This window comes from Chaetodon trifascialis, chromosome 1, assembly GCF_039877785.1.
Source record: "Chaetodon trifascialis isolate fChaTrf1 chromosome 1, fChaTrf1.hap1, whole genome shotgun sequence".
NCBI lineage: Eukaryota > Metazoa > Chordata > Actinopteri > Chaetodontiformes > Chaetodontidae > Chaetodon > Chaetodon trifascialis.
In genome coordinates this window covers 5471087-5496656 of record NC_092056.1, presented here as the reverse complement: position 1 = coordinate 5496656, position 25570 = coordinate 5471087, and the positions used below count along the sequence as shown (strand labels likewise).

At 42.7% G+C, this 25570-nt stretch overlaps 1 protein-coding gene across 1 annotated transcript; it reads right to left on the bottom strand.

Moving 5' to 3' along the window:
* Positions 1 to 49: 49 nt before the first annotated feature.
* On the bottom strand, positions 50 to 25363 carry bbox1 (butyrobetaine (gamma), 2-oxoglutarate dioxygenase (gamma-butyrobetaine hydroxylase) 1). Its single transcript, XM_070959389.1, has 9 exons — positions 25097 to 25363; positions 23131 to 23591; positions 20726 to 20840; positions 5469 to 5667; positions 4507 to 4612; positions 4126 to 4322; positions 3470 to 3636; positions 1192 to 2232; positions 50 to 377 (listed from the first exon to the last, which is right to left on the bottom strand). The coding sequence occupies exons 2-8, from the start codon at positions 23533 to 23535 to the stop codon at positions 2072 to 2074; spliced, it is 1350 nt and encodes a 449-aa protein (XP_070815490.1). The 5' UTR covers positions 23536 to 23591; positions 25097 to 25363; the 3' UTR covers positions 50 to 377; positions 1192 to 2071.
* Between the last annotated feature and the right edge of the window lie 207 nt (positions 25364 to 25570).

The window sequence follows — 25570 nt, the reverse complement described above, 5'->3', positions numbered from 1 at the left end:
TGAAGAGAAAATGTAAATGAAAAGTTTGTAAATGAGTGGAAGACGCAGTGAAGAACTTTCAAGATTTATTATAGCAAATTGTGACTTCAGTGAAACAAATCTGATTAAGATTAAAAGTTCACTTAATGCTCTGAGTTCATACTGAAAGGTCCAGTGTGGAGGATTTAATGTGCTTCTGTTACCTCACAATGAGCTCATTACATCTACAGGGAGCGGGTCCTCCTTCCCAGAGTCAGCCATGTTTCTACTGTAGCCCTGAAAGGACAAACCAAACACTGGCTCTAAAGAGCGCCTTTCGTGTTTTTAACAGCCTCCATAGGGAAGGGTGACGGGAGGGGTCCTCACCACTAGATGCCACTAAATCCTACACACTGAACCTTTAGGACTGCAGGAAAGGAAAAAGGAAAAAAAATAAAAATAACGGCACATTATTAATTGTGCAAAATGTCGACCAAAGCACTTCTATGAAAGCCTGATCAGACTGGTTTTTACTATGGAAGTACGTCCATATTGTCTTTAGCTTGCTGAGAAACACATTAAAAATAAAGTGGGGGGGGGGTTGTAGAGGAGAGTCTGGGGGCTCTTTAGCTGCAGGAAAAGACTTGAAACCATGAGCAGGACTCAACATCAAATCTCCAGCAGCTAAAGAATAAACCTCAAACAGGACAGTGTGAGTTTTCCACCATGAAATAACGTCTTTCCTCCCTGATCACATTCAGACTCCTGCAGGTGCGAGAGAAAGCGTTTCGCCGCTGTGCCTCAAAAACCAAGTGTCTCTAAAATGTCGCCAAGATAACCGAGCCGGTTTTCTTATGTGACGATACACCTCTCAGATAATCCAATGAGCTTTACGTGGTTGATTTAGCTTAAAGGTCCAGTGTGAGGCCTGTGGGGGGGGGGGGGGGGTACAGGGGGTGTTCATAAGTATGTTTTCATCAGTGCGTGAAAACCAGAAAATGAGAATCATTTTCGTTATCTTAATTAGCTCGTACATTAGCTCTTACATCTACAGAGGTAGCAGGTCCTCTTCCATGGAGTCCATGTTTCTACAGTAGCACAGAACAGACAAACCAAACGCTGATTCTTGAGAGCGCCTTTCACATTTTTAACAGCCCCCAACAGGTGACGGGTATTCACTTGTCTGCAACCTCGCCACTAGATGCTGCTAAATCCTTCACACTGGACCTTTACGAGGCAAAATTATTTTCTAATTACAATATTCAACCTTTACGTTTTTCTTTAAAAATACATGGTTTCCATTGGACAGCTACAGAACACTGTATCTCAACCACACGAACACGTCTACAACTAAATCTGAAGGGTCAGTTCAGATTAATTACAGTTGCCTCATGCTGCCACTTCTCGTACAGAAGATAAACTGCGACTTAAGGCGACTTTGAGCTCAGACTGCAACTCAACAGACTGAAAGGAAAGTCCAAGACATCCACTCCTGTGTGCAGGCACCGGATTTAAAGGTAGAGGTAGAAGATACTGTAGCAGACAGTAAGAGGGAAGCGAAAACAGAGTTACAGCAACATTAGCTTCAGGGCAGAGTCTGAAATCACTCCCTACACGCAGGAACAGACGCGCTGTGATGCTGTAATTTCAGACTGATTTATCGTCATCGAGCAGAATGACGGGCAGTGAATGTGGTGGATTATAAGCAGATTTCAGAGGACGTCTCGAGCCAAATATTAATCAGAGAAGCAGGAAAAATAAACCAGCTTAGAAAGCTTATAAAACTATTACAAAACATGGAGTACTCGGTGTATAACACCTCTTCAGTTTAGGCATAGAAAAATAATTTGGCACCTTTAAAAGGTACGTGTTTTCTTCATCTTTGCATTGAGGCATTGCTGTCATCACTTAAACTTTGCACATGTTTAACCAATCAAAAGGATCGGTTCTGTCTTTCCTTCATGATTTGATGCTTGGCTACTTCAGAGAATTAGGTCTCGACGTGTTGTCACATATTTCAGTTGCACTTTGCCCTCTGTGACTGTTTTTAAGATCACCTCATCGTTTAGAGCCGCCCAGCAACAATAATCAGACTCTGCTACGGCTGTAAAGCTCAGACGTTCCCGTGGACCGAGCTGCGGAGTATCCGGAGGCGAGACATGACTTCATCCCAGTCCAGGTAGGCCCCCTCCAGGTGTCGCAACCTGTCTGGCCTGCTGATGTAGCTCCTCCGCCCGTGCAGCAGACGCCAGTTATCAAAGGTCACCACGTCTCCTGAAATACAACAACGAACACAGATCAGAAAGGAAGGTCTGAGGTATATTTCATCTGGTTTCTTCCCTTGCAGGTCCAGACCCACCGTTTTTGACGCATGCATGCGTGACTTGAAACAGCAGATGAAAATGACGGTACAGTGAATTCTGCAGGGGGGAGTAGAACAGTTTGGGGTTCTCCGAGCAGGCGTTGAACATGTTCAGTTCCAAACCCTGGTGGGTTTGCAAAATTCTGAGATAAGACTAATTTTACTGGATGAAGACACAGAATCAAAGCTGTCCGAGGTAACGATGGCTGCAGCTGCTGGGGTGTAAACTAAAATCCAATGAAGAGCAGAACAGAGCTGCTAATGATAGCAACACTGTGAGATCTTAGCATTAAGGACCAGCTCCGACACAGTCACTGTGCTACAAATGGGCTTTAACAGTTGGTTACCACTGTAAGCTAGTTAGCCAGACATGCTAACATCGGGGTCATCCTTTGAAGCAGATAAACACACTGTTTAGTATGTTTCTCACACTGTTTAAACGTCCATGCATCTCTCTCACGACAGCCTCATGCTCACCACTTCAACATGTGTGAATTCTGTCAATGATTGATTGAATGATTGCTGAACAATGATTGGACAGCTACTGTTCACGTAGGGTTTAGCTATTGGTCATGTCATCATGTCCCTGCCCTTGCTCAGGCGTGGCAGGTTTAAACCTTAAGACGTGGTTGGACAGCACATGCTAACAGGCTTGTTTGTAGCATACTGAACCCTTTGAACCGCCTCAAGGACACGTCATCAGGATGGATGCTTTCTCACACCGAGGCTTGAACCCTGCTGCTGTCGAAACGCCGTCTCCATACTAACCACGCCATCCTGCTGCACTTTGATGTCCTCGGTGTCTCGTACGATACCATCACTCTATCTTTGTCACAGGATGCTGCGGACTCTTAGCGAGTATTTGGAAACGGTTAGAGGAGACTTGGGTGATTTGATTTAGTCTACGGTGACAGAGGAACATTCATTCTGTCATCGTGACCTTGACGATGACAAACATGTCGCACATCAATGTGCATGTTCACGTTCTGTGTGCGAATCTTTCACCGTGTCTTTCCTTCTATCTTCTTTTCATCTTTCATCCACTGGATCAGAGGTTCGGGCACATATAAGCCTCCTGTGATTAGGGGGCTTTGCAGATTCCTTTTCTTACCCTTCATACGAGCAGAGTTTCGAGAGGCGCACACTGACCTGGCTCCATTCTGTAGGTGACCACGTTCTCTGGTCGGTACATGATATCCACAAAGGCTTTCAGGGCTCTGTAGAAGGGCTGGACCTGATGCAAGGGGAGGTCCAGCACCGAATCTCTGGTGGCGTTGTTGTAGTTTATTCTCAAGACTCGACCCTCGGCGTCAGCGCTGCTCAGAGAGAAGGAGGAAGTTCAAAGTCAAACTAACATCAATCATGATCTTCACATAGATCAATGGATTCATCAGTTATGAGCGTAATCAATGGTTTCAGTGCTTCTACCTGGACAGAATTTGAAATAACTGTTATTTATCACACACATTGATTAATAAATATCTCATTCCAGCACGATGAATATTATTGTGTGGCTCTCATTCTTCAGTGAGGGCTTTCCACACGAGGCCACGCTGTATATCTGGTCATAATAAATCTGAACAGCAGATGGCAGTGTCTCATTTCAAATCACACAAACTCTCACTGGTGAGAAGGACCACCGCATCTCTTCTCTGAAATGCTACTCATTTTAATTTTTGCAGAGTCTCTGCTTCACACACAGATAGTAAATGTGCGTGAGTGTGTGTGTGTGTGTGTGTGTGTGTGTGTGTGTGTGTGTGTGTGTGTGTGGGAATAAAGAACAAACAGGTGATGCCTCCACTCACTCGATGATGCATTTCTTGGACTGCAGCATGAAGTCGCAGTAGTCGGTCCCCGTGTCGGTGAAGTCGATAAGCAACGAGGTGAGCGTCCGGAAGGCCTCCGGGTCTTCTCTCTGCAGCTGCTCGGCCATGTAGAAGCCGTCCACCACCATGCTCTCCCCTCCTTCCACGGCCTGGTTGATGCAGTGCAGAAACTGCACCTACAAAAGCCAACAACGCACACATGCCACACAATGCTCCTTTTGCAGCTCTGACGACACATAAGGCAAATGGCAGCAGTTGGGACGAACTTATAAAAGCAGCACATAAATTCGTAAGTGAAACCATGTCTGTTTAGTCCAGTTTAATCCTCTAAATAGACCATACAAATCAGATTCTACTCACTCCAGGTGCAAAGTGTAATGCAGGGTAGTCTGTGTGGAGACTCAGCCTTCCTGATGTGTAGGCTACATTGTTTGCCATGTATTTGTCCTGGACCTGCCATGTGTGCCTGAGGACAAAGATAACATCCATTAATAAACTCCACGTTAATTATTTAACGTTGCTTTAGAAGATAAGCAGCAACAATTAGGCTGAGTGGAGAAAAGGCAGAGATGAGATGAACTTTGCAGGGATCCCTGAGGGCAGACTGGGCAGCTTCACAGGAATGCACAGACTGGAGACTCTGAAGTAGATACTTCATTGAGATGCAGCAGGAGTTGAGCACTAATGAGGTAAAGTTATCTTCCATGTTCTGTTTGCATGCCTCGTTTGGATGCCCGACTCGTAAAACAGTCGAGTTTCTCTGATGGCGGGCCTTCAGCTTTAGTCTGCAGTCTCTTCACTTGCAGCAGTATGAGCTCATCCACTGGCAGTGGAAAAGCTTTACGCTCCAAACCTCTGTTCTGACTGAGTGCACCAGGTAATTCCTCTGGCTTAAAAAAGCTGGAATGCTTTAAGGTTGTTTTGCTCGTCTCTGTCCTCAAATAATCAGCACTGCAATACGTCAAAGTGATGAAGGGCTAACAGACACTCTCTAAGCGTTTCCATGGAACCAAAATGAATCAAAGCTACAGATAATTGACTAGTGGACACATTTTCCTCAACATTAATTTTGTAAAGTGAGAATCTGAGAACTTCTTTCATCAAAATATCTGCCCGCGTTTTTCCGATTCCCTGGAAAAGGGATGTAAATAAGGTCTTTTGTATTTAATCTTCACTAATAACGCTCCCTGGGCAGTGCTCCAGCTAAAATATGATCAGCGGAAAAATTCAGCAGTTCATGATTTAGTGGGGAGTCCGATTATTAAACAGTGGTTTGGCTGAGAACGACTGGAGCGAACTGGATGAACGTCACAGAGTCTTACCCGTAGAATGTCAGCCGGAGATAGCCAATCCTCTCAGCGAGCCTGGACACTTGGCCTTGCTCTGCTGGAGCCCCCTTCAGGTTGACGATGCCAACACGACGCAGGGCCAGGAGCCAGGCCAGCGCGGCCTTATCGTCATGGAGGACTTCATGGTAGTCAGCTGTGGGAATGTGCAGCTTGGAGCCCCAATAAGAACGCTCTGAAGTAGAAAGAGGACATGGAAGAAATGTTATTTCATCTCATCTCAGGGAGACTTACATACATACATGCAGGAGTTTCTTTTGGTTTTTGTTTGTCTGACAGGACATAAGCCATGTCTGCAATGCACCAACATGAAGCTTTTCCACCCGACCGTGAGTCTTTGTCCTTTCCTGTAGCTGCTCTGTTAAACAAACAAACGCTGTACAACAAGGACAGAACTGGCCTGTATCATAGCAACTTTATCAGATGTTGCGGCCTTTTCTTCGTCCCCACCCAGCTCCCTCTATATTGTCTGTAACAAACCTGTGTGAGATTCTGCATGTCTCTGCATGTCACATTAACAAATCTCAACAACTGGTTCACTGGCAGGTTTTTGCATATGCATGAATAAAAGCCACAGATGGACACTGTCAGAATTCACTGGTGGAAGCTTGCATTCACAAAGATACTTTATGTTTTCAAGGAAGACATCTGTGTCGACATTATCCCATTGTACGGTTCAACCAATAAAAATGGACTAGAACCATCCAGGTGTGCAGCAGAAATGACCTATAGAGCCCACCAGGGGTGGGCAGTATATCAGTTTCGATATGGATTTTGTAATGCCATCATTATCGTGACAAATGTTTTAGCATAGGAAAAATAACGTGATTTATTGTGGCTGAAGGTAAAGGGCTATGCATGTACTTGTAAGGGCAAGTCATCCAGCAGTCATCCACCTATCAGGAGGTCGGTGGTTCGATCCCTGGCCTCGGGAGTCCACATGCCGAAGCATCCTTGGGCAACATACTGAACCCCAAAACTGCCCCTGATGCTGCACCAACAGTGTGTGTATAAAAGCGTCTGCCAAGTGATTAATTGTAATTGTGCTCACAGAACTGGAGTTACATCCAGTAACTACTATTTTCCTCAGTATAAATGCAGACTCTGATAAGAAGCAGTATATACGACAAGCATCGCACGGCAGTTTCTCTGTTGTTGGCTGCATGAATCAACAGAACTCTTAGACTGTGTGCTACTCATTTAACCACACACTGCTTTGAGGGCCTTTATTTTGATTTGCAATTTTTGTGTTGCTTTACTCTTTATTTTGCTGGTTAGCCTGTTGAATATGCCGTTAGCATGTTCTGCAGCTAATGCTGCCAATAACATCTACCGTAGACCACGAGCTGGAGAAATGTTGGCGTATTTAACACTGAGAAGAGGCTTCGCTTGTTTTTCAGGTTGCTTTTTTAGTCTCAGATAGCCAGAGCTAACATTATCTCCTCACTTCCTACTGCAGCACAGCATGCTTTGAGCATGAAAGACTCCTTTGTAGCGTGCCGTGTCGTTATGTGTGTCTGCTGCTGTATGTAAATCTACTCTATAGACATGCCCCATGGTATACTGAATGTTGTTCTTATATCATACACTTAGGGTTTTCTGCCAAGTAAATGCTGTTGAGACGCCTAATCCTACCCCCCTAACTCTGCCAATGAATCGCATTACATTTAATAATTAACCTACATAATGGGGCAGGTTACTCCTCCCAAAACACATGCAGGCCTATAATCACTCATCAATTCATTTTCATTCCCATCTGGAGCCAATAAACACATCTGCTTTTTAAATATTTTTTTCTTTCAGAAGATGTTTTCCCTTACATTGCTAATAGAGCGAAAGCAGGTAGAATCATGTTTTGAGTGGTTATCCCTTTTATTTTTTAATATTGTGATACAATATTGTCACAGTAAAAATCGACAATATCGCCCACCCATTCATTTATATTTTCCATCAACACACATCTCTACTTTTAAGGCACTTTTTTTGTTTTTCCAAGGTGGTATCAAGAAAGTCGAATAATGTGTTGAAAATGTTGTCTGGTGTGCTACAGGCAAAGAAAACCAAGTCAAAAACAAGTCCAGTATGAGCACACGCTTTCTGTCAAACTACACACATCATCAACGTCTAGTTGAAAATTTTCAGACTTAAAAATAACTAAACTTTGAAAAAACTTTATGAGAAGTAGACCAATATTACAACTTCATTAATTGGTCTCCATTTGAAAACGCTGCCTCTGCATGCAATAGCCTGCACGCTTCAAGAAGAATAGCTCGCTGAGAAAAATGAGCCCGTCTCTGTCAGACAGACAGAAGTGGAAAAAATCCTCCCACAGCTCTCCACCCAGCTGGCTCCACAGCTTTTTCCATACAACTGCTCTCCAGTGACTTCCACAGAAACAGCTGCTAAGTACATTTGTGGGAGGAGGCGGAGGAGGGTTTAGCTGAGGAGATTGTGTACCTGTCTGATGTTCATGGCTCCTCCTCGCGTCTCTTTTCAGTACCCACCAACTTCAAAACAACTTTCCAAATGGCTGCATCACAAACAGATTACGCAGCCAAAGCCTGCAGGCCATGGACACACAGCGGGGCGAGCGTGCTGAACTTCTTGCATAATTTATCGTCCTCTAAAGTGTCGAAAACATGAAAAGACAATGTGGTGTTCACTCTGAAGGCAATAAAGGTTTGCAGTTGCAACAGACAGACTTCAAGTGGTGACCAGGAATTCCAGTGAGACAGGCAGTGAGGCCCAGAGCTCACGGAGACGCAACATCAGTCAGAAACACAGTGGTCATCATGACTCGTGGACCTCCCTCCAGGTTGTTGTCACAAATAATCAGCCTCCGGCCGCACAGTTCAAAGGGTCGGGAACCCCCCGCTTGTTAAAACTTGTCAAGAGGGCGGAGGGAAACAAAGGCAGGGAATGAGGAACTGGGGCAAAGGTCAAGCCTGAGTGTTACAATTACTCTTGTGAAACTGTACCTGGATGTCTTGTAGAGGCACGGCGGTGCTTCAGTACCGCGGTTTGGGGTGTCACCTATGACAAAGAGGCTCCAGCGCTGGTCGCACTGTGCGTGTACATCAGCTGTGCAGCCCTGGCTGCAGTTCAGCTCGCATCTCATTGTGAACACTTAGCACGCTCGCTGCTGTTGAGTGAGTTCACGCTGAGGCGGCCGGGTCGAACAAAAGATGAAAACTGCGCATGACTATCTGCCTTCTCATCATGTAATGAGCTGCTTGCATGTGCTTGTTTTTAACTGGAAAGGTTAATCACAAATCTTAGATGTGAAGGATCACAAGGAAGTTCTTGTTTTAGGGTCTTGTCAGCTCACACTGGTCGCAGAGTAAAGAACGAATGAGGGCCTGGTCACCTGAACTGCTGCAGATAGCAAATCTAGCTAATCTAGAGCAGAAAAGACAGAGCTCCAACTGTGGGAAAGTACATTTATTTAAGAACTCTACTGCAGTAGTTTTGAAGTACTTGTGCTTCACTTGAGTATTCCCTGTACTTTTACTCCACCTTACTTCAGGAGGAAATTTTCTCCTCCACTGCAGCAACAATGAAACGTTTACTGAATACAATGTACTGCAGGCTTGCAGGTATTTGCTTGTTAGACTACAGCTGTGTGGTCTTTTGTGATTTATGGTCTAGTTGTCGTCAGGTTTCTGATTCTGATTGTACGCGCCTGTTTGTCATGTTATTTTAATATCCTTCCTGTGATGTTCTGATGTTCATCTGGGGAAAGGGAGTGACTACTAATGTCATGTTTATTTTGTTCTATTAGTCTTGCCGTAGTTTCGATGATACATGGGGAAGTAAACGGTCACTTCTTTTGTCTCTTTTGACTTTAGTTGGCCAGAAAACACGTTTGCCTATGAGTATAGACTCATACAGTCATTTTGACATTGAATATTAAGAATACTAGTATTGAAATCCTTTGTTAATGAAAACAAGTTTGTTCGAAATGTGCATTTTAATCATATATGCAACTGCTAGCATCCTAATGGGATTTCCCATATACGTTAGCCATAAGCTAGTGCATTTGTTGCTATACGTTTAAAACAGCCAATATAACAATATTGTTCTTCAACGTCTGTAACTGAATGAAATACTAAGAGATGTATTCTTTTACAGTGCTTCCTGAGAAAAGTTTGGAAAGGATGAATCCAGTGTATACTACCTGCATGTAGCACATAAATAGCCAGATATTTTGGAGTTGATGGAGACCAAAAACAGAGCTAAAGGAGAGTGAATATTAGACCTACATTCACATGGTGGCCAGAAAAACTAATCCAAATGACTTATAATGTAACCACTGAATGTGAAAATAAGAACTGTTTGCTAAGATGATGATATGTTAATGTTGTGTTTACAGCTGCTGTTAAGTAGCCAAACAAAATCAGCAACTGCGGCTTTAATTTAATTTGTTCATTTGTGTAAAATCAGTGCAGTTGTCACAGGGGGGACTGTGCTGGCATGTGTTTGAAAGAACACCACTGACACTCTGACAAGATAGTATATGTGCTTAATCCCCTCTCCTGTTTGCCCCTCGGTCGTGGTCTGCTACAGTGGCTTTTCCAGATGAGGAAACCTGAAGCCGTGGCTCCTGTGGCTGTCAGGCAGCTCATGGCAGTTTGGCTCTCCCTCACTGTGCTCTGTTTAAGCTCAGAGGGCAGCGTCGCTCTCCTCTGCAGCTGCAAGCGCCTTCAAAGCTCAGTTTGAATCACTGCAGTTATCCGGAGAGCTTTTGTTTTGACTTGGTTAAGTTTTATCACAGAGCTCAGATCAGCTCACTTCAATGGGCCGTCTGTGCAATGCACAGCGGAGGGCTCAAAACCAGATGGGCACAAACAACTTTTTTACGAAGATTAAGCTTTATACATTTGATTCAAGCTGCTGTACAGCACATTTCAGAAATTTCACTGAGATAAAACAGAATGAGACTGCATTATTTCATCTGTAATTTGATTCCCAAATATCTAATTTATCTGATTTTACTGAAACGTCAGTATCAATAAAGCCTGTGGTGGAATGTAACCACTCACATTTACTCAAGTAATTTGAGGCATGTGCTCTTCCTCAGTGTTTCCTGTTGTATTTCCTATTTCTTCTCCAATTCAGAGGGAAATATTGTACTTTTTAGTCCTTGGTGTGACATGACAGCTGCAGCTATGAGTCACATTAAAAATTTAGATTTCATTTACCAAACATTTGATGATCTTACAAAATATGATGCATTTTCACAGACTGAACTAACCATCAGAGGCCATAGAAGAGATAAATATGGAAAATAGCACCTCGATCAACTATAGCATTGAAACCAAGAGGCAACTTGAAAGTGCCAAAAACTGCAGTTCCTCAAATGGCCACTTAAGTCTGGCTCCAAAAGCGAGTCAATCCCCATAGACTCCAGCTGGTGACAGCTAACCGAGATGTTTCAACAACCGGCTTCATTTGGCCCACCTCAGCTCCACCCAAGCTTCACCTCTTGGTTCATTTTTGGATTGACTGAGAGTTTTGTGCAGTCAGGCGCTAACAAGGTGGCGATGTCCGGAGCCACTGTCACTGAGCTCCACAATGGCTTTTCAGGAACCTACAGGTGGCATCATGACATCTCCATGTTTTATACAATCTATGAATAAAACACTACTAACATAGGAATGAATCGGTAATAATAATCCAATAATTACACAACAGTTTAACACTAAGAACATCATTGTTCTGCATTATGAGTAACTGTTTTTTTTTTATTTAGTCCTGTGACTTTTACTGAGGTAAAAGTTCTGATTACTTCCTCCTCCAATGAAGAATCATTTGACTGACTATCTCATTAATCACAGTAAGCAATAAATCATTAACACTGTTCCATCTCTGTTAATACATGTGTAAGACAATACAGACACCCTGAATTTAAACCATGTTTTCACCCCCAACTCATCTTGTAAACAGCTGCAAGTACAAAATCTGATAAATGATTAATGAGTAGTGTCTTGAGAAGACGTAGCACCCATTACAATACCACCACCGCCAACATGTGCCTTCATTAGTTATCATTAAACTCACATGACAACATAAAGCAACTTATTTATTTAATGAGGAGGAGCATCATATTTGGTTAATTTGTTATTTACACCTATATGGAGAAATGTAACACATTTGCCACAAATACTTATTTGAAGACTTTCGTTTCCTCTTGGAGACAATGTCTGGAAGTAAATATACAAAGTGGCAAAGGTTAACGTGGAAAGAGGAAAATGTAAATGCAGTCTTTGCAGTCCGTATGAAGGTTTTACATTTTTAGAGGTGTAAGAATAGTCCTATTCTTACCAGACTGTTGCCTGATTTCAGACAGAACTTTCAGCTCATTATACTCAGTTTCCTTCTTCAGTGTGACATTGCCTCCACTCTAACCGATTTCTGAGGGAGAAGGGGATTCATTCCCTGGAGACCACCGTATCCACCCGAATCTAATGCCATTTTAAAAGGACCAGTGCGTTAAAATTTAGGTGGATATATTTGCAGAATATGGCAGAAATGGAATATAATACTCCCAACTTTGTTTCCATTAGTGTGAAATCACCTGAAAGTAAGAACTGCTGCATTTTCGCTCCCTCAGAATGAGCTCTTTATATCTATAGAGGGCGCAGGTCCTCTTCCACAGAGTCCACCATATTGCACTGCCATGTTTGTACAGTAGCTCAGAAAAGACAAACCACACTCTGACTCTACAGAGCACCTTATGTGTTCTTGCTAGTTTTGTAGCCACTGCAGGCTCTGCTCTTGGGAAGGGAGGGCTGAGGCAAGAGATTTTCAGTTAGTTGCAATCTGCAATCTCACCACTAGATGCCACTACATCCTATACAGTGGTCCTTTAAGTCGACACTGATGTGTAGCCATGCTAAAACATGGTTTTGCCAGGGTTTTAAGAGTGTTAAAAAAACAAAAAAAACAATTGGCTCTTTACATCGATTTAGGACAGGCTCGATGGCAGCATCTGTCGTGTCTATAGCGGCCTGATTGGCTCATGGTTCGCACCCCTGTGGCACTCATTGGATCGTTGCCTTTTCAAACAAGAAACTGCAGTTTCATGTCATGATGCCAGACGAATCAGACACCTCGGTGGAGTGGGCGGGTTCAAAGGTCTACACCCAGGCAAACCACACCCATGAGTCCAGACATTTGAAAAATAAAAACTCTGTTCTCAGTTATATTCCACTCAACAGTTAGCATGTATGTTTGTGTTTTCACAGTGTGCGTAATGTGTGTCTGCATATTAATGGGGCTGCAAGAAACTCACTCCACCTTCCACTAATTCAACAAACACACCTTTATCTATGAAACATGCCTGGAAGACAGAGCAGCCAACCTCTGCTTTCCCAGTTTGAAAGAGACAGAGTGAGCAGTGTTTTCTCACTGGAGAGCTGCAGGCCCTCACACACTAATCCAAACTCAACTCTTTCTCCATCAGCAAGTTCGGGTTCCCAAATTTCTTGCAGTAGTTTGTCAAATTATGTCCTTCTTGCCAACTTATATTCGGTGCTTTCAGTATTATTTAAAGTGCCAAGCAGGAGGTCTGGCTTGCCAGAGAAATGAAAAATCCAATCATTATAGTCACCAGCTTTCCATGCAGTCTGATGTAAAGGTGTTGAAATTTCAAAAGAGATGACAAAGAAAAGGGATTTAACCCAAACACAGTTGATCCGTGAAGGAATTACAGGAATACACTGAAAAATAAACTGTGTGTGGGTGAAAAATAGTGAAATTTGTTGAAAGGAAGCCAAGCTTCTCTTGAGACGTTCGAAATGTAAAAAGATTTGGCTGGCCACCAGTACTTTTAACAAATCTGAGTTGCTAAAACCCTCAGCTGTCCATTATAGCACACTGAACAATGATAAGAGCTCATTTTGACAAATGAAAACACTGAAGTCACAGTTTCCAGATTAGATTCCTCAAATTCCTTTCAAGTCGATAACACAGCATATACACGTGTACGTTAGCACGTGTTTGAGAAGTCACTTCTACTGAAGCTGTAAGCGGCTGTGAAGTGATGGTCGGGTTTGAAAAAACACGTTTTTCCACGGATGGACCTCCGCAGCTATGTTTCCAGGAGCCTGTCTGTCAACTGGCGAGCGATGACATAGAAGGCTAAATTCAGACCAGATGGCAAAGGGGAAACACCAGCCAGACAGGGAAATGACAAATCAGCTGCTACTTGGCTGAATTATAGAATCAGTCAGTAGACTTAATGGACAAAAGTCCAAACCCAGCTGAGTCCGTTTAGAAGAACCTCAGTCCAGTTGGTCAGGAAGTTTATGATAACTGTCCAATCCAAATGGAACACGAACTGACGTACGCTGTAAGTATTCAGAGCTGGAAATGAGAGCAAAAAGCCACAATGCCACAAGCTACACAGCAAACTACTGCCAAGAGAACTGCAAAGACAACCTTTACCACTATAACTTTAATATATTTATGTAGGTATCTTCCTCTGGTTCTAATGAGCACCCAGTTCTGAATCAACTTTAACTGATTAATGATGTTTTTTGGCAGACAAGATAGAATTATTATACTTATTGAGCCTGCTAAACATCACCTGTCTGTACTGGTATCTTAACGCATTAACATGCACCACGGTACTCTACAACCCAGATTACAAAAAAGTTGATCTGCTACATTGATTTCTGTAAATATCTGCTTATTCTGAATTTTGATGCAGCAACACGTTTCAATCAAGTTGGGACAGGAGCAACTAAAGACTGAGAAAGATGTGGAATGCCTGTTTGGATCATTCCACAGGTAAACAGGTTGATTGAAAGGGGCATCCTGGAAAGGCTCAGTCATTCACAAGCGAGGATGGAGTGAGGTTCACCACTTTGTGAACACATGATTGTGTGAAGGGGATTACTCCATGAGCTCAGGAACACTTTGTAAAACTGCTGTCAGTAAACACAGTTCGTTTGCAAATGATTTCATTCTGTTTTTTTGGAGTATGGGCTGGATAAAGTACACACTGCTGGGGGAATATTTTCCACCATGTATTTAGGGCATGTATGGCCTTTGTCAGACTTCTGACAGCTTCACAGAGATTTTTATACAGCTGCAAAAAGGCTGATTACGACCAGACAGTTGAGGTAAAGACATTGTGAGGTGTCAGGGATATTTTGTCAGACAATCTACAGCTTAAGGTTGAAAATTTTTCGCATTATTGGCTGCCACTGGTAACCAGGGACGTTTTTTTGGCAGGCCAGGGGATGGACAAAACGGGGACAGCTGTTACAGTGAGAGAATCTCACTGCACCTTTAATGTCATCATTGTTTTCAATCACACTCGTGGGAAAAACGATACATTTCACAAAATGTGTCCAGCAAACTCCTTTCAATGTTTCCTAAGCTTTCAAATATTTGGAGCATATTTTACGACTGTGTTTGTTCATTTATTGAAAAGCTATTATTTAGAAATGTCTGTATTTGCAGGACAATAAAAGTGGCCATTTATTGCAACCTTAGCTGAAAAACAGGAATCAAACATTTGGGACATTTTGGGTGTGGTGTTGAACTCTTAATCATACTTTACATCTCTTTGAGTACATTATTATACTTTCTACTGTGTTATGGTCCAATCTATTGCACTACTATACTGTCATGTCCCATGGATGGTTAAACTCCTACATCCAAGGTCAAAAATGAACTTTCTGGAATAAAAGATAATCTTTCTAGTTTATTTCAACTTTTCACTGATGGTTTGGTCGACAGCATCAGTAGTGATCAGAGACTAAATTAAGAAAAAGAAACCCCAATTTTAACAATGTGTAACACAGGATAAGAGAATAAAACAAACTTTAAGACCAAGCCACCATCATTATTATTATCAGAAATCAGAACCACGCAGCTCAAACTGTTCTATTTAACTGTATCTATTATAGGTGGTAAGTCCCACTCTTTAGGATAAACTTTAAGTATGTCAACTGCTTTTGTCCTGCTGCTAAAAAATAAAATTAGCAATCAACTGAAGGAACAAGGGGAACGAAAGCTAATGATAATAAATGGACTAGAAAGAAATGTGACTGGCCAAAGATGGCCAGGCTGTGGTACTTCTATTAGTACAACTTGATGCACTTATTCTCTGTGATCAAAGCAAATAAAAATGACATGTCAGCATGCTTTTTGAAGTCTGAAGCTTAGTGAATGAGAGAACGGTCTTCTATGCATCTCGGAGAGAAGCCAGACTCCTTTTACAAACTACCTATGTGAGCTGTTGGAAAAGGTTTTGGCTATGTGCTTGGGCATATTTTTACATTTCTAACAAATCCATTTAACCTGTTTCACATCCATCTTTTAAATACCAGTGACATGAAATTAGTCATGATTCCCACCTCGACTAAATAAACATGACAAGTGCAAAATGGGAGTCCTGAAACGATGACATGGTTCAAATATTAAAAGCATCTGGCGTTTCAGTAAATCACTGACAGATTTATCGGTGAAAGGAAGAGTCACTGCAGATAAGGCTGTGAGTGACATAAGCTTTCGGTGTTCCCGAGAGCGATTCAACATCATCACTCTCCTCCATGAGATGTTGAAAGGTTCAAAGTGCGCATGCCGGCAAAAAAACGGCACGTGTGAATTCCAATGATCCTGAATACGTCTATGAATGAGATGTAATACTTCTGTTCATGGTAACAGAGTCAAAGGCATTTGATTAAAAAGACATAAATCCAACAGCACATAGTAGTTTTGACAAAAGATGCCAAACACAAAAAAAGTTTGTCCAAGGAAATAGAAACCAAATTTGCAAGAAATTGCGACAAAAGTGGTAAAATTCAAAAAGCTGGCCATAAAAAAACTAACTACATACTGGGATATCAGAGATTTAGTAAGAAGAACTCTCCAGCCTTGGACACCAGGCATTTTGAGTTTAAATGCCTGGTTACACACACCTACAGGCTCAGGGATTTGTCCGTTCCAGAGGAAGGAAATGCTGACAACAGTGAGCTTGTGTTTGGTAAGAACATGCAGATCTTTTCTCGACCCTCGCTCTAAATAAGTTTTCCATATGGCAGAGGCAGAAGGGGGTCTGAGGCTCACATTTATACAGACGTCAGCCTTTCAGCCTCACGCCGATTCACGTGCAGACGAACTGTGCCTCAGATCAGTTTCATACAAGGACAATAAACTTGAGATGCTAACAATCCACATGTGCATCCAATATGCTACAGAAGACATTTGAAAATGAAGCCCGACCTGGAGGACTGACAGAACAGTTATGATACATGGAGAGTCTCTAAAAAGTAAAATTCACTGTCTGAGAATGATGGAAAATGGTTTCTTGCTCACGAATCAACAGGATCCTAAAGCTGACCTGATCATTCGCCTGCTCCATCGGAAACTATTCAGAAGCGTGAATTCAGCACGTTCTAGTTGATTTCTATATTCTGGACTGTATAATAAACATAAAAAGTGCCCTTGAATAGTACTAGTTCTATGTCTCCTCCAGTAATAGCTGAACTACATACTGCGGTCTCAGTTGCACAACTCCATAGAAACGGCATAAGCAGAAGAAAAAAACATTACTGAAGACATAAAAGCAGGAGGTGTAGCACAGGCTGAATAATATCCCCACAGCTCCAATTTTCATATTGACCTCACTGTGTCCCCAGTGTGCTAAACTCTCACTGTTTTGATCACTTTAACAGGCACACTTGGGCCTGTAAAATCTAGGTGCGCTGCACGAAAAAGGAAACAGGAATTCAAACCGTGGACCACGCTTCAGCGAGCTGACGTCACGGAGAGGTAATGAGTGAGAATGTGAGCAAAATCCTCAGAGGCGAGCGCTGCTCATCATCCATCTTTCGAGAATAAGGGCCTTCCCAGAATTTTTCGGTGCAAGGAATTTCAGACTGGCGTTCATGAGGAAATAATTAAACCCAGAGTGTGTGTGTTTGTGTGTGTGTGTGTGTGTGAGCGCACGTCATCCTGAATTGTCTTTTGGTGTATGAGCTTAGCCGTGTCTTCCAGGAGCGCTCCTGGCTCTGTGCTGAGAATGGCTGAAAAGGATATACACTACAAAATGACTCTAAATTGCTATGAGGGGGATCTATTTACACCTCAACGTGAATAAAGGAGGTCTGCAACACACACATGACCTTAATCAGTCCGGAACAGAGCAGGAGCCGCTCAGCCCTGTGGGTCCTTCAGGACCTCGTGTGTGTACACAAACCAACTTCAGTCCATCCCCCGCTCCACTGAAACGCCGCTACCTTGTTCCACAGCTAGACTTTCTCCTCTGCTGTCTGGCAGACTGTAAAGTGTATTGGGCCATTGTAAATGTACTGTAAAATGACTTCTCTTCCCAGTCTTTAGGAAAACCTCCTTCCTCGACAATGCTGTTATGTTACTGAGAAAAAAAAATGTGTGGAAAGAAGAGTTTAAATCAGGGGCATCTTTTTATGCTCAGGAAAGTTAGCAGAGAAAGTCCATTAATTTTTATTTCAACAACTACACACACACACACACACACACACACACACACACACACACACACACACACACACACACACACACACACACACACACACAGGGAGCTGCTGCTTAATTACATAATGACAATGAACAACTACTCAGCTCCTGCTGCTGACACATGCCAAGTGTTAACCTATTAAAGTGAATTTTAAAATATTAAGTGTTAACACCTAATTAAGACAATTTTTGATGTTCTTCATTCCAAAAAAGGATTAGCGTTATCTGCAAAATATATTAGAATATGGCAGTGTTTTTATAGCTAACACCTAGAAAAGGACAGTGCAGACGTCGACCATGGCTAATAGTCCACTATGCAGTATGCGTGGACATACTTCCAAAACTAGAAACTAGAACACGGTTGTGCTTAGCTGAAGCCTCAGGATCTCAGCTCAGCTGTGCATTCATTATGTTCTTCTAAACTGGAAATATTTCACATCCTTAACATGTATTTGCGAAAACCAGACATTACGTTTCCAAAGCCAGACCTTAGTTTGAGAAAAAAGCGTTGTTACAATGGTGGCGATGTTATAATCCTACTCGTTCTCCCATGAAAACACTGACTGCTCCATTACGAGTGCTTTCTGTATGAAGTTTGAGCATCAGTGTGTGTCGGCTACACCACAGGATTACTGGTACCTGTCAATGTGGAATGTGATATGCCTTCATTGTATTTCTACAATAAATGTTTTGTCACTACTGACTCTTACAGCCATGTACTGGATTTTAGGATCTATGGCACTTATTCCACTGAGGCCAAATGCCCTCCCTTGCAATGTTAGTCAAAGTAAAAAATAATTCATGTATTTGTCCCATGGCTCAGAGCAGAGTTCTTCCTTGGTCAATGCTACACCCGTCCACCAACTTTCATGAAAATGGGGTCAGTAGTTTTTCCCGTAACCCTGCTGACAGACAAACCAACAAAGCGGACCGAAAGGCTAACCACCTCAACGGAGGTAACAATAGAACAAAAGACGTAATGATGGAAACGATGTCTAAAACATCTAAAATGACACAGACAATCCAGAACAAAATCACAAATTATTCTGTTTGTTATTTTACTCTAAAGTCAGGGTGAAATGAGTTTCAGCTGACCATGACATACTCTTTCATAACAACAACTGTATCACTGAAACTCTTGCTCTTTCATTTTCTGGCTTTTTATTACTCACTTTCCAGTGTGGTTACAGTGAAAGGAAAATATGAAAATGAGATCATCTTGTATTTTGCAATCAGTTACACCGAGCATGTTACTACATTGATGCTTTTGATAAAAGTCAAAATTGATTACATTGACCATTTCATTTTCAAGTCTGAGAAGTCTGTCATTGAACGACACAGTGGCGCAGCAGGTAGTGCGCGTGCCTCACAGCAAGAAGGTCGCCGGTTTGATCCCGGGTCAGGCGGGGCCTTTCTGTATGAAGTTTGCATGTTCTCTGCGGGCACTCCGGCTTCCTCCCACAGAGGAGGAAGTTCATTAGGTTAATTGGTGACGCTAAATTGCCCTTAGGTGTGGGTGTGGGTGTGAGTGTGAGTGTGAGCGTGAATGATTGTTTGTCTATATATGTTGCCCTGCGATTGGCTGGCGACCAGTTCAGGGTGTACCCCGCCTCTCGCCCGTTGATAGGCTCCAGCTCCCCCGCAACCCCGAAAAGGGATGGTCGGGTATAGACGATGGATGAAGTCTGTCATTGAATGGGCTGCCTGGATTTAACAAAGGGATTTTGGGGGGAGTTACAAGGATATACTTTTAATGTTGACGACAAAGGTGTGTATTCAAAGTGAAATATTCGCGATGGCACGTGCTCACGGTGTGGAAACTGTTATCCATGATAAACTCCATCAGGGTTGTTGGGGTAACACTTGCTGTCTGGCAAGCAGACAAACTGCAGTTCTCAGGCTCTGCTTTAAAAAGCTGTAATTCATGAAACTGTCTCTTTGACCATTAAATCAACCAAAGGGTAATCAATTAGAAAGCAATCATTAGTGTCAGATCAGTGCAGTCAGCAGCTTGTGTGAAATATGTGTATTTTTTTTTTCATATCAGTGCTATACCGCTGAACTGATATGTGCATACACATAGTAAACACATTTGGGAGGTACGTCACAACTTGAACTGAAAGTTCTCTATAAAAAGCCCCTGATGTATATTAAACATACACTCAGTGGCCACTTTATTAGGTACACTTAGCTAAAACTAAGTCTGCTACAACAGTCCTGCAATAAATCCTCCCATCACAAAGGTAATAATGTTCATCTTTAGTTTCAGAGAGGTATAGATTAAACTGTATAATCATTCTGGAAGCTTTCGTTTATGATGCTGTTGAACTGTACTGCATTTCATAGAGGGGTGTTTCTGTTATTAGGCTGCCCTCATTGATACAAATGATGTGTACAAAAATAATGGCAGTATAATGCAATGCAATATAACAGCTACACATCCTGCAACATGAATCAACATCTCTCTACAGCGTTTTCAACAAAAACAGAACTGAACCGTTTATGAAAGTAGGATTTATTGCAGGCTTGTTGTATTAGACTGCATTAGTTTAAGCTAATAAAGTGGCAACTGAGTGTATTTCTACAGGACAAATTCCTGTATGGCACTTACAGCAGCTGTACCTACAAACTGCAGGAGGAGGCAGTCCCCGATACCATGTTCATAACATGAAATTCCACAACACAGACTTACGCTTTAAAACGTTAAAAGCGAGACTCACTGTTGAGGAAAAGCTCTTCTTGCATTGCTTGTCTGGCAGCAGGAGAGAAGCAGCGTTTCTTCAGCCACTCTGTGTCAAACACGCTGGTGTGCTGGTCAGGCCACACGATGGACACCTGTGGAGAGACAGAAAGGTTAGCGATCCCAACGGGCCACTTTCTCCATGTTTCCACCTCTCAATATTTTGCTACGATAAACCATCAGTAGACAGTATACTGCCTCTCTTTCAAGTTAACAGTAGGTGACAGTCTTCTTTGTTGATTGGCAGTGATGTGGTTAAACCATAGATGATTTTGATGCTCATAATATTTCACTTGTTTCTAAAAAGAATACTTATCTGCTTCAAAGCGTAACCTTCCTGAAAGCTTTGAAGCTGCTCTTTTGGTTCATAAAACTGAGAAAGAAATGTTTGTTTTCTTTTCAAATGAGGATGTCCTATGTTTACCATGTGCCTTTTTAATACTTGTGGGAGCTTTTGGCCAATGCGTCATCTAATCTTTTCCATAGCCAGAGGCAGCAGCAAGTGTGGAACCATTGTTGTGGTATTCAACACGCGTTCACTATAATAGGCCACTCAGTAAATCTTGGTACATGAAACAAAAAAAATACAGGAAATGTATTGCATTTGATTTTTATCAACAAAAACAAATGGCACACAGTAGCTTGGCAACACTGTCACGTCAAAGCAATCTGTTTATATCTGTGTCCCACTCCAGGGGCCGAATCCAGTGAATGACGCAGCTCACAAAAGGCGGTTCTTTTGGAGGACTTAGAGGTCAGGCTGAACGTGCACTTCTGCCAAAATCAGATCATCTTAGTTAACAGTTTATAAGCAGGCAGCTGCCCTCATAAAGTGCAATGCCACTCATACCAACCTAAAATGTTTCATGATACCAAAGTACAGTAAGATTTGTGTTGTTTAACTGCAATACACAGTGTTTCCTCTACATTCGTTCCTAAATCCTAGCCGCCGCTCCTTCAAATTTCTTTTTTTTCTTTTTTTATTGTCGCAAATACACACGGCCGCATGTCTCCACCTCACAGCAGAGTCCGACGTTAATTACTTGCAAGAGTGCAGCCTTGAAAGTGACATCACGTCAAGCACCCAGGCACCAGGTCAGAGAGTCAGAGGAGTGTCGTCTTGGAAAATAGGGCAGCGACTTACCGGAGAAAAGGTAGATTTATTAGCTTAAGATAACTGATAATAGATTTTACAACTTAAATAGACATTCACAAAATAATGATGGCCAGCTAACGTTATGTAACATATCATATCAGTAGCTTAAGTTAATTGGGCCCGGTGCCAACTCAGTGTCGCTACACGCCATGATGTAACTCACAGGTATCAAACTCATTCCACAAAGGGCCGAGTGGCTGAAGGTTTTCTTTCCAACCAAGCAGCAGCACACCAGACTTGACTCAATTCATTAGATGATCTCAGTCTTCAGACAGCTGATTGGTCAGACTGCATGCTCTTGATTGGTTGAGGAAAAACCTGCAGCCACACGGCCCTTTGTGGAATGAGTCTGACACGCCTGAACAGCTGACTGCATTTTCAGATGACCTTGTTCAAATATTTCTCTAAGAAGAGAAAGACAGCTGATGAAGATGATGCTAGTCAGTAGTGATGTGTCGGTCGTGAACAAAACGGCTCTTAGAGCCGCTCTTTGACATGAACGATCGGAGCCAGAGCAGGAGCCGCTTTGGGGTTTTTTTTTTGTTTTTTTTTTCTCGACTATTTTTCCCGTTCAAGCTGCACTTGATTGGTCAACTACATGATGTGTGGTGGCTTCAGTGTGTATGCACTGAGCAGGAGGGGGAGGAGCGGGGTTTACAGACACAGCGCAGGCGCACACACACACACGCACACACACATTCAGCCTTTAAAAAGCAATTTTCATCTAGCCATTCAATAAATAGGTTGCAAAAATAAAATCTGCAGTCAATTTGTTTATGCCGCCCCAGCCCCCCAGACAGCCTGCCCCCGCTGCTGAAAAAAAAATCCTAGAGGAAACACTGAATACATGATGAACAAAAAATGCAGAGTGATATCAAAAATTGTGGGGAAGACTAGTGTCATGCAGTAGCATATCATGTTCATCTTATAAAAGCAATGATCGATAGGTAGAGAAATAGTGTAATGTGATGTAGGGGTTTTAGATCAGATCAGCTGTCACTGAAAATGAAACTTAAGGCACCCAAAATGTCCCATCCAGTCGAATTGTAAAATTGTGCAGAAGCACAACCACAGTGCTTAAAGGAAATTAATGTCGAACAGGATGTTCTCTGAATTTATTGGACATTTACATATTCAGGCAAGTAATAACTCCAACATTCATATTTTTCTCTTAATATAGAACATTCACACTGAGTGTGTGAATAGGTCAGATAATTGCAGCAGCCTACCTTGTTGTCATCGGTGACCTCCACAACATTGACTCCTGTGTGGATATCGAGATCGGCCATCAGCAGTTTCCGAGCCTGAGCTGACTCCAGAGTACACAGTGGACACTGGCAGTTGTCTCTCAGCCAGATGAACGGGTACAGACTGTGGCCTCCATCCTCCCACTCCACCTCCATCAGCCTCTCCTCGTCCAGAGCCCGGACGTGCCTCACTGAGTGGCGAGCCAAAGGGAGGGAAGCTGACCCCAGCGAATGATGTCCACGAAGCTGCACTGATGTCAGACAAGAGGGTGGTGGACCTGCAGCTTGTCCTGGTCTACGACAAGCCCTGAGCGCCTGGCAGGCCATGGCAGAGGTGCTCCTCTGCAGGGCAGGCAGGACGAAACGTGAAAATGTACTCATCCACATTTCTGAATGGTTCCCTGCAGACAGCTATGTCTCTTGATCAGGAAGGGCCTCCAACTCTGTAGGCAAAGAGAAGCAGTGTAATGAAAAAACTGGGATGACAGAGAATCTAATAGAAACTAGGGGTGGATAATACACCAAATTTATCAAGTTTTCAACATTAAGAGTCTCCTACAAAGCTACATTTACTTAGATCACAACTGCATAGCAAGAGCCAATGTGAGGAAGGTAAATTAACGCACTGATGTATTAAAGAGCATCACCAACATTCTTTCTGGCCTATATATATCATATATTAATTCGTATCTACTTCTAAACCTCATTTAAAAAGCACAATCGTGGCGCTACACTTGTTTCTGATCAACGCCAAGCTCATCAGATACAGTTCAAAATGAGTGATCTTTTTTCAAGGAGCTTTGGGAATTGCGGCTGGTTGCTGTGCCAAGCAGAGGGATTTTCTGAGCCTGGCCTGCTGACAGTACGATGGCGACGCTGCAGTGCAAAACAGCAGCATTATTTTAAGACGCACAATACAAGTGTGCCATGGTCCAAAATCCTGCACCTGAGTGCAATTTTCTTGAGCTGTTCCCCTGTGCCAGACACATTAGAGGCCGCAAATTATTTAACTAGGGCTGCAATTATTATTTCATAGCTTCATAGCTGATTTCATAGCTGATTAATCAGTTGATTATTTTCTTGATTAATTGATTGATCATTTGGTCTACAAAAGAAGTAAAAATTTCCCATTGCAATTTCCTGAGCAATTTCCTCAGCCCCAAGTGACATTAAACAGTCCAAAATCCAAATATATTCAACTTACTGCAATGTTAAGACAATGAAAGCAGCGGAAGGAAAAGTCTGAGAACCTGGAGCTGTCAAATGTTTGGCATTTCTATCAAAACGATTAATACATTATCCTCACGTGGCTGGTTGATTAGTCCAGTGAAAGAAAACCAATGCAGCTCTCACGAATCACCAACATACGGCTGTTAATCTGATGTTTTCAGTGTGACCATCTGATTATGTTCCTCTAAGGACAAGGTTTTTGGGCAGCCGTTTCAAAACAACACCTTGTCTGACTTGATGAATGCGTGTGGCGTTTGTTTGCGGGACTTGTTTGGATACCAAGTCCCGCTAACTGCAGTTTCTTTAAAACTGTTAAAACTGAATCGGGTTTCCTTAAACTAACTTACCAACAGCTATTGCAACTGTCACGTCATTACCAGAGGTGGATCTGAGTTTAATAAGCATACAACATACATACATTAAACACAAGCAAGCCTCTGGCGACAAACTAGCTGCCCGTCTTATTGGTTCGTGTAGTTCACGTCCTTTGACAATGACAACCGTGAAGCAGCTAAATCCATGTTTAGCCTCTGAAGGAGCTAACTGTTGTCAGCTAACTTTTGCTAGCTAGCTAAACGCGCCCCTCGGTTCCAGTTTAACTTCCATCCTTGTTTCCGTTTTAAAGCCAACAGAGGAGCCAACTGGTCATCCTTCGTTCTCAACTCCTCCTTTAAAGTTTTCTGCACAAACGAGAGTGTTTTCTGCTCTCAGACGATACCTGTATGACGTTAATATTTTGCCGACTGCTCCTCTTCCCGGCGAGTGTTGCTTCCATCAACACAAATGAAGCCTGTCAGTGTGAGAGAAAGTAGGTGAAAGGTTGACCGGGAGGCTGTGCTGGATGACATAATCCGTCAAAGTGCATGAACGTTGCCCTACTTTTCAGTCCCAACCGGAGTCCTGAGCCAACACTGTTGTTTTATTAAACAGCAGTGATAAAGTACAGCAGCCCCGCCATAGGAAGAGCATTTCTCCTGGGTGAACTGCTGTGTTGAAACAATTGAGGGAGCAGTGAGGGAGCAGTGACTGTTGTGAGCCACTAGCCCGACCACCAAATGTCTCTGGGGGACAATGGTTTTGTGGGATCTGGTGGCCCTCTATCAGAATATTGGTAATTTCACAACACAACCATGCTAAGCCCCGAGAGACCGTAAGAACATTGGTGGTTAGGGCTACATAATAACATCAGTCT